This window comes from Melanotaenia boesemani, chromosome 12, assembly GCF_017639745.1.
Source record: "Melanotaenia boesemani isolate fMelBoe1 chromosome 12, fMelBoe1.pri, whole genome shotgun sequence".
NCBI lineage: Eukaryota > Metazoa > Chordata > Actinopteri > Atheriniformes > Melanotaeniidae > Melanotaenia > Melanotaenia boesemani.
The window spans coordinates 11,446,678-11,461,245 of NC_055693.1; the positions used below are offsets into that span (position 1 = coordinate 11,446,678).

The following is a 14,568-nucleotide window of genomic DNA, read 5'->3' on the forward strand; positions in this document are numbered from 1 at the left end:
ACAGTACAAGCAACAATATACAAAGAGCAGCGAGAAGGAGGAAGAAGCCCGTTTCCTTCTCTATGGATCAATATCAGCACAGCTGGAGCCGAACAGGAACCGACATGGACGCACTGTGTGGAGCTGACCTTTCCCACTCTCCACAGGTCATACCTTCCTCTGCCGAGGAGGTTACCAGGCCAGCCAGTAAAGCGGCCATAAGAGGCGATTTCAAGTGCAAATACTCCGATATTTATATATATAAACCGATAATATGTTCATCCACCCCTGGGACAGACATAAAACTGTCTAATTTTTCACACATTTGTTTCTAAAAAAAAAAGAAAAAAAAAAAAAAAGTGGGGGTGGGGGAAGGCGGGTTTCTCTATCTATTGATTGCAGGTCATTTAAATATATGTGTGTGTAAAGTTTTGGAAAGAGAGGAAAAGCAAAATAGATTTTAGTTATGTTTGCCTGGCTGAAATAAGCACAGCTTCCCTGGAGATCCTATCAACCTTTTTTATTTACTACATCACTCTCTCAGCCAAGTAATGTGAGCAGCTTGTATAACAAGAGACAATGTTGCCTGCAGTCAAGCAGCTACGAGACAGTGCCGCTTGCTGCTGCAGCGGAGAAACGGCCTGCAACGGATAACAAGTCCCACTACGTGCCATGCTCAACATCCATGAAGCACGACTCATGTAGCAATAATGACAGCCACTTTACTCACAAGAGAAGCATGCGCAATGAGCACAGTAAACAAATCGGCACCGAAATTGGCAACCATTTGTCACTCCTCGTTTTAAATGCACATAAAAAAAATGTGGCCTTTTCTCACAATTCTTAAAACAGCCCCTGATCCGTTAAAGGCAATTATCTAGAATCGCAGCAGCACAACACACCGTCAAATTCAAACAGGCCTGGAGTGGTTTTTAAAACTAGCTGAATTAATAATAGGCCTATGGAACCATCTGGTCATCTCCCATAACAGGAGCATGATGAGGGTGCTCTCCTAGGCGACAGGACTAAGCAGAGTCAAGTTCAAGTTCATGGCTGTTTCTGTACCGAATCCCGAGCGATGAAGTGTACAGTATGATGGAGAATAGGTTTCCATTTATTAAACTGTTTTCAAATAAAATCACCAGCTATCTCAGGCAGATTTGTGACGCAATGGAGAAAAGCTTTGCTGTATTTGCTAAACGAACTGCCCAGCGTGCACATGCGTGCTGAGTATGCAAAAATCTATTTGCTTGGTTTGCTTTATTTAAATGAAACTCTTTATAATGATGACTTTTTTTTTACCAATTAAATTCTGGATAATGATCAGATACGTTTATGTTTTCCTCTGGATTATTTAGTCTTTCATAAATTACTATGTAACGCTACAAAGTAGTTTATGGCTTTTTTTACATGCTTTGCAAAGCTTGAAGTAAAACACTAAAATGGTTTTTGGTTTTGTTTTTGTTTTGAAAGCAACATAAATTTGACAGTAGAGCTAATGAATATCCCCTAATTAATTTCAAAAGATACGAAATCCCAAACAAGCTGCAACCCACTAAACTGCACCAGCAACCAGCATAAAAAGGATGACAAAGCAAAGAATATTTAGCACTTGCAACACCTTTTATTATATATGTATGCAGTAAAATTCTTATCACAATATGGAAGAAAACACCTCTTAAAACTTTGAACAAAAGCACATAACGAAACAACTGCCCATGTTTAGCTCATCATTGTACATATTTATAGTAAAGAAACATTCTTTATAAATACTGTTTCATCTGTAGCAAGTAAATACCATAATTTAATTACAAATGGATAAATATGGCAGCTGATATTTACAAAAGGACGGGTGTAAGTTACAGAAAGAAATAATAATAATTGAACGGCACAACGTTTATTGTCCTCACAATCTTCCAGATAGTATTTCACAATTCAAACTTGCAAAGCACAAAACATCACAAGTTAAGCCCAGCAAACTAAAATATACATTCACAAGCATAATATTGTGGTCTGTTTGAGTTAAAGGTTAACTTTGGCACTCTTTCCAGTTTATAGATGTTTAGTATAGTACAATCAATTTGCCTTAGGATCACAATATTCAACATTATAGTACAATTTCATGGTAATATGTGCACTAAAAGTCCAGTTAGAGAAATAGCTACCATTGAAGGGACATCTATACACCAAAGACTGACAAACTATCACAACCAATGGGAAAGTGGGCTATTTTTAGTAATTATTTACAATATGAAATACACTTCAATTATTATACATATTTTCCTCTGTTGGTAATCATCGTTTTCCCTGGTGAGTCAGAAATAATGGAATAAAAAATAAATTGTTTGTGTGCCTCTCATATGCACGTGTCCCAAACTCCTGCGGAATGGTCCAGTGCTGTGAAATGAGTGTGTGTTGTTTCATTTCAGCATAGTCCTACACATACCATTCACTGAAATTGGAGGACAGGCCACTGTGGCTGGTGGTGTTGTGCACAGCTGAGGCTGGAGACAAGGTAGTGTTGCTCTGGGTCTCGGTGGTGGGAGACACCAGGCCTGGAGGGGTGGAGGATTCATAGCCGGAGCTGGCAGCTGGTGAAGAGTCTGATGCTGATGGAGTGGATTCGTGGACCTGATGGAAAAGAAATTAATTAATTAAATAAGAGAAACAAATATTGAAAAACTGAACTACAGCTGATCAAAGAAATAAATCAGTGCTATAGCGCCATTATAAATACTACAAGAAAGCAGGGAGTCAAAGATAAGCCATTTACCTTCATGTGTTTTCGTAGAGAGCTGGGATGTGTGTAAGACTTGTCACACATTTTACAGAGATATGGCTTGTCGGATGTGTGAACATGCATGTGTTTCTTTCGATCGCTGCTGTTTGCAAATCTTCTGTCGCAACCCTCAAACTCACACTGGAATGGTTTCTCTCCTGTAGAAAAAGAAAACAGAGACATAGCCAGATATTTTTAATGAGAACGCCTCGGGGCTCAGTGTGTAATAACAAGGGCTTGTGCAGATGGCTCAGTGCGTAAACATTCAAATTCAAAAGTTCAGAGCAAAGCAGTGAGCGTGAATGCGCTCCCATTAAATAACAATTCTAAAACAACTCATAGCATAACCCCGTTAGTGGTATTCAAAGTTTAAAACTCCTTCAAAAAGAGAGAAAGAGAAAGAGAGAAGAAGGGGGGAGTTGGTACGTCTTATTTAGCCTAAATAATGCGCATAGTGATTTGGAGGGGGTGGGAAGGCGAAAAGGCCATCCTCAGTAGGCCTATAAGGCATGCCATTTGCTGGGAGACAATAAAAATCTAATTAGCACATGATCAATTTCATGGCACGGCAGCACAATGTATTTCCCAGGAAAATAAGTCCAAATGTGAAAAGCTGATAATGGCCCTGTCTGGCACCTCAGCTCGAATCACATAAAAGGGGCGCATAAAACAACATTCCTCGCAGTTTAACTGACGCTGAGCTCGGTTAAAATCTCCGCACATCTTCTAAATGCACCGCGAAATTCACAGCGAAATACAAATATTTGATAAGGCTCCCTGTTCAGAGAAACATGTGAGCACAGTAGAGTAGGGCTAGAGATGAGAGCTACTAAGGCGCTGTGTCGTGAACAAGCTGATAAGATTTACTACGAGCCTGACTGCTCTGCTACGCACGCAACGCGCTTCCAATGTCCCCTTTGACCCATTTCTAAAGTTTACCCCAACAATAAAATGTCATCAGGCCCAAATGTGTTCAGCGCTTCTGGAAATCATCTACAGTAGAATTGTTATAATTATAATTTTTAAAAGAGCCCAATGAAGCCATGCTGTAGAGGAATGAAATATCGCCTCGTGCTAAACGTATTTATCTCCCTCTTTGTTGTGTGTTCTTAAATCTTTGTTTCTACAAATACTATCTACTTTAGTAGCCAAAAATAACCGCTGCTAATCAGATTTTATTGTGACTTTGTCTGGGCAAAATACTTTTGCAACAGCGCCACAAATGCACGTGCACGCCCAGTGAATGCAACCACAAAAATCTTAATATTCAAAATCATTTCTTTAAAAAGTAACGAATTTAAAATTACCTGTATGCGTCCTCTTGTGTATCTTCAAGTTTTCCGACCGTGCGAAGACCTTTCCACAGCCGGGGAAGGGGCATGGGAAAGGTTTCTCTCCAGTATGCACCCGAATGTGGTTCACCAGTTTGTATTTTGCCTTGAATGGCTTGCTCTCCCGGGCGCAATCCTCCCAGAAACAGACGTGGTTGGTCTGCTCCGGTCCACCGACGTGCTCCACCGAGACGTGCGTAACCAACTCGTGCATGGTGCTAAAAGTTTTGTTGCAACACTTTTTAGGGTTGCTGAGCTGCTCAGGGTCGATCCACTTGCAGATGAGCTCTTGCTTGATGCACTGTTGCCTCATGTAGCGGAAAAAGGCACCGGGGTGGTGATGGGCTGCCATGTTCATCCCCATGTTCATATTCATGGAGCCGTACTGGTTGTGGAGCTGCGCAGCAGAGTAGGGGTCGGTCCTCGGGCTGGAAACCTGATGGTACTGCTCGGAGCGTCCAAAAACTTCTCCGGGTAGTCCGAGCCTCATTTGCCCGTTCAGGACATTCGGAGATCCGTGGGACCCATGCTGGTCGTGGATCCCGGGAAAGAGAATGTGGCCTTGAGTGTCTGTGTGGGAGTGATGAAGGGATCCCGCCGTGGGGCCAAAAATAGTATGTTGGCTGGTCGCCGGAGAGGATTCTCCGAAGCCGCGACTACGAAAGAGAAAGTCCCTGGTGGAGTTGAAAGGAGAGCCTGCGTACGACGTGACATGGGCGGCGTGAGCCCCTAAAGCCGCAGCGGGGTAGCCCGGCGCCTGGGTGGTGAAGGCAGAGCTCTGTCCCGGAGAGAGATCATGGTTCAGCTTAAACGCACCCATGTGTGCGGAGTCTACAAAGCTGTTCTGTGCCAAACTCAAGTCTCTCTCCTGCATCTCGCTTGCTGAGTGATGCCTGGCAAAGGAGCCCACTCCCAGTCCGGGGAACTGGTGACCAGCATCCAGTAACATTATTTCAGAAGAGACTATTTTTGTTTTGAACCAGCGCAAAGCTCTCAGCTATACAGAGAATCAATTCAACGGAAAAAAGACGAGAAAAAAAATCAAATGTTGATGCTGACACGCAACGGTTCAACTTCCAGCTTTGGAAACACCATATCAGGCGTGATTTAAACCGCTGGTCCGCTCATGGGTAGAAAAAAAAGAAAAGAAAAAAACAAAACATCAGCTTATCGACCACAGAATTAACTTATAGTTTAGTTGTGATCGAAAAATCCAAACGTGACGAAGTGAAGAGTTTCCTTGTGCCCTCTCCTCTTGACTACGGCAGTTGAAAGCATGAAAATAAAAAATAAAAATAAGACTCGAAGAATTAAATTGTTATCTTACTAGGTGCATTCTGCGCACGCAGAACGAGAGTAGCAGGAGCATCTCAAACAACGCAGTTCCAGTTAGGCATGCAGCTATTGCTCTGGTTTACCAGTGTTTATTGCGGAGGGTCCCTGTTTCTCCGTGGACTGGCTCTACCTCCTCTTCCGCCCCCTTTAACTGGAGCCCGTTCATTCGTTCCTCGCAGTCTCATTGGCCACAGCGCCTCATCAATCCCAGGTGCCCCTCCAATAGCAGGTAGCGGTTTGGCGGCTTAATAGTGCAACGCCATTTTCCACTAATAATTACCGCCTACTTTTAGGAGAAGATTTTGGGCAGGCAAAAGGATCACGACACGAGAGAGAAGAGGAGAGGAGGAGAACGTTTTCAGTTGTTTATATTCTGTAGGTGCTAAGTTGAAGAAAAGGTAACATGGCAGTGGATAAGAAATTATCCAGTCGATTTTGAAATTGAGTATATATATATATATATATGCATGTGTGTATGTATATATATATAAGAAGCCATGCCATTAAAAATGTAAATTTGGTAGCCCTGAATTCCACTGTTTATTTACAATTTCATGTTTTTATTGAATTTTTTGTTTTGTTTTGTTTTTTTGTTTGTTTGTTTGTTTTTTTTACAAATACACACAAGTATTACTTATATATTTAGGTTTTCTTTTGGTTTCTCCTTCTTCTGCTTAATCCATATAACTCTTCCCAGCTGAAAAAGCATGTGTGGCTCCATATGGAGTCCCGTGGTTTTTCACTGGCTATGGAACAACCTCAGCTGGGCCTTTAGTGGTGCTCCAGTTCTCACACTGGAAACCACCAGTGCTTGTTGTTGGCTTAATGGTTCAACACATAGCTAGTTCTGTTTCCTCGGTGGTTCTCAGTTTCACCGCACCAATAAAGTAACATGGTGTTGGTGAACTGCAAGAAGATCCGAGTTAACCCTTAACTGTTCTCAGCTGACTGTGATGTGGTTTAAAACATAAAGTTAAATGTTTTCTGTAGGTAATAAGTGCTGGGGATGTTTTCTGGAAGTATAGCACTCAAAAATACACTGTAGTGTTATTTCCCCCCCCACTAAGATGACCATATTCAGATATAAAACATAAATCCGGATAGAAATGAAGATTTCATTAGATTTGTATTTCTGTTTAATTTAATGGCAATTTTCCAGCACGAGCATGCACTGATTCTGAGCTGTAATGGTTAACACCTAAAGCCATAGCTGCGCATTCACGCTCAAACCAAAGGAAGTTTACTTACATTTTCACCACATTGAAATCCACACGAGTTCTGCCATTCCGTGACACAACCCGGTTCTCTTTCTGTGTCAGCTTTCCCACACTCAAGGCGACAAATAATGGTTAAAGACGACGGGGAAACGGTTTTTTAAAAACTTTTTTTTTTAAGTAGTGTATCTCCTCGCTCAGAGTGGGACAGGGTGAGCGCTGTGTGCTATTCTTCCAAGACTATTTCAGCTCGCACCACAGGAAACGCAGGAGCTGATCCAAGTTCAAAGTCACGTCTGCCGACCCCTATAAGAAGTTCTTTATTTCGGTGGAAAACCACAGAACTTTTTTCCCAGATAGAGAATAAAGCAAAAGAAAATTTAAAAAGAAAAAAAAAATCAGTCGGCAAGAGGCGCATGGCTGCGGCTTTTCCCTTCTGCTGGGAAAAGAAAGGGGGTCTAGCCCATTGAAAATCCCCCTAAAGAGCAGTATTTCAACAGGTTTTGGAGGCACAGACACAGAGTCCAAGCCTATAATTTCTTATATATATATATATATATATATATATATATATATGAATATATCTTTTTTCACTTGAAATATAACTGAATAAATCTGAAGTAAGAGCTCAGAAATGAAGTGACAGCGTCTATGCTGTATGTCGAAAAGCATCAATAAAATCGACAATCTTGATCACATAAAGGAGCTCAGGCTGCATATTATTCCGGATGCCAAAGGCATATTTTTCCTTTCTGTTATCTGACAGTATCAATATGTTGACACACTGGAAGGTTACTTGTGTGGCTTCCGTGACCTTGTGTTTCATGAATGTTCGACCTATGACCTGTTAAGACCACATATGCTGCCCTCTTGACTCCTTTTGGTAAAATAACCCAGTTTATGACAAAGCGTCTTTGTTTTAGAGACAGTGTGAGGTTTAAGACGCCCCCCTCTTCCAACGGAGGCATCGTCAGCTATTGGCTGGTTTTGTGAGTGTAAGTTAGTAAAAATTAATCCATTCATTCATTCACTCATTCATTTCCCCTCGGCCGTCTAATCTCCATGCATCCTGCATGCATTATTCTCTTGACGTTTCAAAACATGATAGATGTGGGAAATTTAACAACAGCGTGCAGCTCCAGGAAAAATTGTGCGGACCTAAATTTGCACGTGCATGATATTCACAAATCGTCACAGTTGAGCAGCAGGTATAGTAGCAAGTGTTCGTGGTGTATTTTATAATCAAAGTAAACATTCTGCTCTCAGACTTGTTGCTGTGTGGATTAGGTCCATATTTATTGTGGTGCTTAATTATATGTGTATGAATCAGGGAGCTTCAGAAAAATAATAAACAATGCACCCGCTGCTCTTGTGTTTTATTGGCTTCCAAGAGCTCTCTTTGTAGCTGGGCATAATTTATTTATTTGTCAGCATACCTGGTATACACATAGCACATACACATAACCCATTTTTATCATTAATCGTTTTAAGTAAGATTAAATTCTGATAAATTGTGAAATGAACTGGCAGCTATACAGAGAAATCAGCCAATTCATTTCTTTTTATTTTTATGTTTATTTCCATTTTATGTTACACTGCACATGGGATATTAAATTTAAACTTTCGCCACAGGCGGTATTAAGTTCATAAATCAGCTCCAACTGGGGAGCACGTGCAACAGGCCTATAACTTCCAGCTTTGACATGATGAAAATCAATTACACGATTTATATGTTCATGGAGGGAAAAAACGCTGCTGATTAAACATTTGAAGTATTTTTAAGCACAGCTTCTTTTCAGGTCACGCCTCGCACAAGTTGACATGTAAGTTTAGAGGTGTTTTCTCTCTCTTTCTTTCCAGTTTTGTCATTTGAACTGGAAAAGGAAATTAAGACGTAACACTGATGGATATGCACGGTATTAAGAGGGGCTATACTGCCATGGTAAAATCTTCTGTATGAAGTGAAGTCAATGTCGTTTGAGTATCTGAGAGCCTGTAGATTATAACTGATTAAAAATTAAGAAAAGAAAACCTAAGAAAAATCTGATAAATATACATTAACATGCACACCAAATTAAGGAAAAGAACATAAATATATAAATAAAATAAAGCATATCATTTAAATTTTTCTTACATACAAATAATTTTAAAAAAATGATGGGATACATACATACATACATATATATATATATATATATATATATATATATATATATATATATATATATATATATATATATATATATATATATCCTTTATATATATATCCTTTATATATAAAGTCTGGACCAGTAAAATTGTATGGCGCTTTCTGTTTTCCCAATAACTTTAGCATTGTTGTCGGATGTCAAAAAAAACTACTTCAGATTACTAAGAATTGAATATCAGTTAAAATCTGAAAAAACACCACCAGTTTAAGTTAAGATTTTAAAGTATGAAAATCTGGAACCAGATAGAAAAACTGTTAATTCACGTGTCATGTGTTTGCTTTGAAATGTGTGTAACTTAAGAGATGCAGTTTGCGTTCATCGTTTATTTTACTTGCAAATATTTTTCTGTTTAAAAATGTGTATGATTTAGAAAATGCTTCTTGGTTACTAAAAATATACCAACATACCAAATAAATAAACGCTGCGCCACTGCTCTTCTTTTGCAGTCTGATCATTTAAATACTTTTTACGTCAGCAGCGAGCTTACTTATTTATTTACTTATTTATTTATTTATTCCCTCTGTTTTTCTGAGGGAGAATATCAGTAGATATTTGGACACGCCAAACCAGGGCTGGACTATAATGCACTTGTCACATAAACTGATATTTCGGTCATCCACATGCGCAAGCAGACAGAAAGGCGAACAAACAGATCTGTCGGTAACTTTGTGAGTACAACTTTCTGGAGTCAACAGCGATAAAGAGAGTGAGGGGGCGGAACCCTGCTGAGCCCCTGCGCTGAACGACAGCCAATCGCTTCGTTCTCCTAACTGCCAGTCACCGAAATCCGTCCAATACCCGCAGTGCCATTTCTAAACTGTATTCCCCACTGTGTCCTCCAACTGTTGTAGTTTCTGCCAATCGCTTGAGGACAGAGTGGGAAAAGGAGCAAGCAGAGTTAGAAGCCGGACAAAAGAACTTATAGACCCCTTATATACATATTTTTTCCTAATGTTTTAGAGAGCGTGGTGTGGTGAAAAAACAATTGCGGTGAGTGCGGATGGACTTGTCTGTGTAGTTATGGAACCCCCTTTAAGCAAGAGGAATCCGGCGATAAGATTAGCGGATTTGGCAGCGACTCAACCCCTTCCTCATCAGAATATGACAGGCTTCCCGGGGCTAGGGGGGCATCACCCTCTCTCCCACCATGCCCACCTCCACCCTGGGGAGCTGGGCAACGACCCCGGAGTGGCACTCACTCCATTTGGACCAGAGCACATGGCACAGACAAATGCTCTCAAACTTAGCCCATCTCAGCACATTCAGAGCCATCCCGAAGCCCAGACCGCGGCATCTTTCACTTCTGCTCAGACCACAGTTGGTTTCCCCGTGGCTCACCCCCACTCAGGCTACTCAAGCAGCAGGGACTTCATCCTCAGGAGAGAACTCTCAGCCTCTGCTATGCATGCACTTGGCGACCAGCATAGTTCCGCCTCCTCCCCTCATCACCATGGCATGTTCATCTCCCCAACAGGTGCTTATGGGCACACGGAAAGTGGGGCCCATTCACTTTTCACTGGACTTCACGACCAGGCGTCCCCAGGTGCCCACCATCATGCCCTCAATGGGCAGATGCGCCTGGGTATACCGGGGGACGTCTACGGCAGGCCAGAGCACTTCGGTCACAGGCCAGAGCACTATGGACCGTCTTCTCTCCACAGCTACAACTCCATGAACCTCAATGTGAACATCGCTTCTGCTTCTCACGGAGCGGCGGGGGCGTTTTTAAGATACATGCGGCAGCCCATAAAACAAGAGCTTATCTGCAAATGGATCGACCAGGAGCAAAGTCAAAAGAAGCCTTGCTCTAAAACTTACAGCACCATGCACGAACTGGTCAACCACGTCACGGTGGAGCATGTCGGGGGACCGGAGCAGAGTACTCACGTCTGTTTTTGGGAGGAATGCCCACGGGAAGGAAAGGCTTTCAAAGCGAAGTATAAACTGATAAATCACATCCGAGTTCATACGGGAGAAAAACCTTTCCCGTGTCCTTTCCCGGGTTGTGGAAAAGTGTTCGCTCGATCGGAAAATCTAAAGATTCACAAGAGAACTCACACAGGTCAGTACCTCTCATTGTTTCACACGTGCACACCGCAGTTTGTGGGGGAAAAACAGCTTAATACCCGAGTAAGATCATATAACCGATCCGACCTTGTTTTTCTGTTCACGTCGTCAAACAACGGCCAAACGACTGTACGTAATTGTGTACAGAAAGAAAAAGGAATATGTAACGCATTTTTTAACAACCAAACATGTTTCATTTCCGTTCTTAAATATAAACTTTTCCAACACTTACTCACCCAGGAGCCTGTGGTAGGCGTGAAAGGATTAGGGCATATGATTTGTAAAACGTGCTTACGTACATACCACTACACGCGTAAATGTAATTGTCCTCAGGCGTAGGACGTTTACGCAAAAGCAAGGTCTAAATATATGCAGAAATATTATCTGATCCCTGATAAACAATAAAAAGTTGCGCTAGGTTCTGTTAACTGTTACTGTTCTGTTACTGTTAACCTAAAGTGTTAACCACTGGGGGAATGAAGTGAATACTACAACCTTTTTCTATACATGGAGAACATTTACAGTCAACCAAAGCGATTGTTTAAACTTTAATGTTAAATACAACATATCTGAGCAAATTAGCGTCCCAATACCTTAAATTCCTGTCCCCTGGGAGCTGTATTGGTGTTGTTGAATAGATTATGGGTCATTTTTGGGCCAAAAAAGAAATATATTTTTACCCTCTGCAACTAACAAGGCCTCTCTCTCTACCTTACTGAGTGGTGTAATCCCCAGTGAAATTAATCATTAGAAAAAAAAGTTAGAAAGTCCAACATGCACCTTAAAAAAAGATTACCCCCCCCCCCCACACACACACACACACATACACACACACACACATATATATATATATATAATTGCTGAATGTTCGCCACTTGATTATAGGACAGTTTGTGTGTATGGGTCATAATCAGATTCTACTTTGGTGCACAAACGTCTCCTGGTGGTCTCTTGAGCTCTCTCTTTCCATCCACACTCATGTAAAGCCAGCTGGTCTCGAGACACGTTACACGAGTTTACACAGGAATACACCCTATATCTTAGGATAAGTGGGTGTTGAGCAGGTTCAAATACACGTTACGTGGGTATTTCTGATAGAGGATGGAGCCCCAGCAGAGTGGTGCCAATGAGGAATCGCATTGTTTATGTTGTATATGTAATAACTATGTGTAATGTTGACAATTTGTTATTAAGTCCAGCTTCTATTTTTAGTTATTCTCCTGAGATTTGCCTGAAAAAATATAATTTAACATGTCTCGTCTATACCAACTTTTTAAGGCTTACATGACAGTAACTGCATCAATTTCTTATTCTAATACAGGAGAGAAGCCTTTCAAGTGCGAGTTTGACGGCTGTGACAGAAAATTCGCCAACAGCAGCGACCGGAAGAAGCACTCTCACGTCCACACCAGCGACAAGCCTTACTACTGCAAAGTCCGCGGCTGTGACAAATCCTACACACACCCGAGCTCTCTGCGGAAACACATGAAAGTTCACTGCAAGTCCCCGCCGCCCCCTTCCACCAACGTCACCTATATTTCCTCCACAAACCCTCTGGGGGACTCTCTTTCGCCTAGTTCTGAGCCACATAGAAACCGCACGGCGAACCTCTCCCCTCAGGTCACCAACCTCAACGAGTGGTACGTGTGCCAGGGGAGCGGGGGACCCAACCACTTCCACACCCCCTCCAGCGATGTGCCAACGTCGGATTCAGACGACGAGGACTCTTTCAGAAACTCAGACCCAAGGACAATGCTTTGATGGCCTGTTTACAACCACTTGACTGTCAAACTCGTCATCCAGTTGACCCAAATAAGTGTACTAGAACCATGCTGATCCGTGCTCTTTGGGGTCTTGTTCTGATATTTTCGCAGTAGAGAAAGCTAACACTAAAAGTCAGTAAAATAAATAAAATAAAATCACATTCATTGTGTGTGCAATGTAGGCTTAAAGGAAGAAATTTCTCTGAGGTGACCCCTGACCTTTAAGGTAGATGTAAATCACAGCCATAAAAAACAAAAACAATTTAACAGTGAAATTAGACATGAGATTGAAATATAAAACACTGCTTAAATGTGATCTAGAGTATTAAAAAATGTTTTATTCACAAGATTGATATGCAGAGTTTAATTAACTGCATGACTTAAGACTCAACTGGTGTGCTGAAATCACATCTTTCACATGGCCTCCCACCATCCTCTTGCAGTTAATAACTGGACTGCAATCAATCACTGTCCCATTTAAACATTTAAGGAGAAAAATGTACTTCTTGTAACCTCACAAGTGTTAGACACCAGTTGATGATTGAAACTTAAATAGCAGAAATGGGGCTTTTTAAATAATGTCCTGTTTTCCTTTAAGTTGTGGTACATCCTATGAAAACTAACAAGGCCACTAAAAACTAATAAAGGGTAGGCCAACATATGAGTGTCTTAAGGGTTCTCATTTTTCAGATTTATACAATACCTGTGCTTGGATGGAATTTTGTAATATTTAAGAACTATTTAAGACTATATTTTATGCAAAAATAAGTGTAATACTTATTAAAGAGTCCAGTAAGTCCCTTGAGACCCTAAAAGTTTAAACCGACAGGCTTTGACCCTGTATGATTTGTACATATGTAACTGTACTGATTCTTGTGAATGTTGTGTAGTTTTAATTACAAAAAAAGTTGTTGTTTTGTACATTGTAATTTATTTGCTGGTATCAGTGTTGTACTGGAATTACAGAAACACCAAAGAATAATAATATCAGTTTTGGTGAAGTGAGGAGCCCTGCTGATGTTTCTTTTTTTCGAATCTGTGTTCAATTATTTGTTTCTTTTTTAAGTGCTCTGTAAATGAAGAAAAAAAAATTACTTGAATAGGCCGTGTAATGTGAAAAGTCTTCTTTCTCGCATGCCTTTTGTAGTGATCTGTCTTTTCATATTGAGGTGCATGGTGCCATTGGACATTATGGTTTAAAGAAAAAAAAGAAAAGAGAAAGAAAGTGAGATGACTGTGCAGACCTTTGATGTTCAAGATTTAATTTACAATATGAAAGTCATGCTAAAATTTAATAAAAAAAATAATACAATGACATACAGTAAATAATTAACAAGTGTCGAATAATCATAATTACGATTAATTAATAAGGTAATTTATGTTTTTTGGGAAATATAAGATGTAAGTGGACTCAGTTTTAGCTGGTGGTTGTGAGATTTCTACCTTTTGTACTTTTTAAAAGTAAATTGTACCTCTCTTGTGAAAATAATTACAATTTTAACGTGAGCTGTGAATAAGAGTGATCAAATCACCAGTCTCACCTGAAATGAAAAATCTGGAGTAGCTTTGTTTTCTCACTGTTCTGACATTTCTATCTAACATCCACAGTTCCCAGAAAGAGAAAGGCCTATAACGGGCCGAGGAGGCTGGTATAAACTAATCACTGAGCTAATGGGAAAACTTATAGCCCCCTGATGGCGCTACTTCTGAAAGGCCGCGACGGCACAAAAGCATCCAAGACATGAATCATTCATGGGAAAAATAAAAGATAAAAAGATATCTGACAATAAGCAAAGGCTTGTATAGAGTGTATAAGACAAGTTCCCCCTCTTATTTCCTCCGTTCTCACTTTCAAAGAATTGCCTGTCCAGTCTATAGAATTAAAATTGA

General features: G+C 40.7%; 2 protein-coding genes across 2 annotated transcripts; one reads left to right on the forward strand and one right to left on the reverse strand.

The window, feature by feature from the left end:
• Positions 1-1,583: 1,583 nt before the first annotated feature.
• Positions 1,584-5,780, reverse strand: zic2a (zic family member 2 (odd-paired homolog, Drosophila), a). Its single transcript, XM_042002495.1, has 3 exons — positions 4,066-5,780; positions 2,753-2,916; positions 1,584-2,610 (listed from the first exon to the last, which is right to left on the reverse strand). The coding sequence occupies exons 1-3, from the start codon at positions 5,036-5,038 to the stop codon at positions 2,416-2,418; spliced, it is 1,332 nt and encodes a 443-aa protein (XP_041858429.1). The 5' UTR covers positions 5,039-5,780; the 3' UTR covers positions 1,584-2,415.
• A 3,859-nt stretch (positions 5,781-9,639) lies between these two features.
• On the forward strand, positions 9,640-14,004 carry zic5 (zic family member 5 (odd-paired homolog, Drosophila)). The gene is made up of 2 exons (XM_042002789.1): positions 9,640-10,910; positions 12,237-14,004. Exons 1-2 carry the CDS (start codon positions 9,869-9,871, stop codon positions 12,674-12,676), a joined length of 1,482 nt encoding a protein of 493 aa, XP_041858723.1. The 5' UTR covers positions 9,640-9,868; the 3' UTR covers positions 12,677-14,004.
• The last annotated feature ends 564 nt before the right edge of the window (positions 14,005-14,568 follow it).

Bases quoted from the DNA above. Each gene is read 5' to 3' on its own strand.
- zic5 (XM_042002789.1), top strand. From the start codon at position 9,869: ATGGAACCCCCTTTAAGCAAGAGGAATCCGGCGATAAGATTAGCGGAT. The intron at 10,911-12,236 runs GTCAGTACCTCT...ATTCTAATACAG, and splicing joins TCACAAGAGAACTCACACAG to GAGAGAAGCCTTTCAAGTGC.
- zic2a (XM_042002495.1), bottom strand. From the start codon at position 5,038: ATGTTACTGGATGCTGGTCACCAGTTCCCCGGACTGGGAGTGGGCTCC. The intron at 2,917-4,065 runs GTAATTTTAAAT...CTTTTTCTACAG, and splicing joins ACACAAGAGGACGCATACAG to GAGAGAAACCATTCCAGTGT. The intron at 2,611-2,752 runs GTAAATGGCTTA...CTTTTCCATCAG, and splicing joins CTCTACGAAAACACATGAAG to GTCCACGAATCCACTCCATC.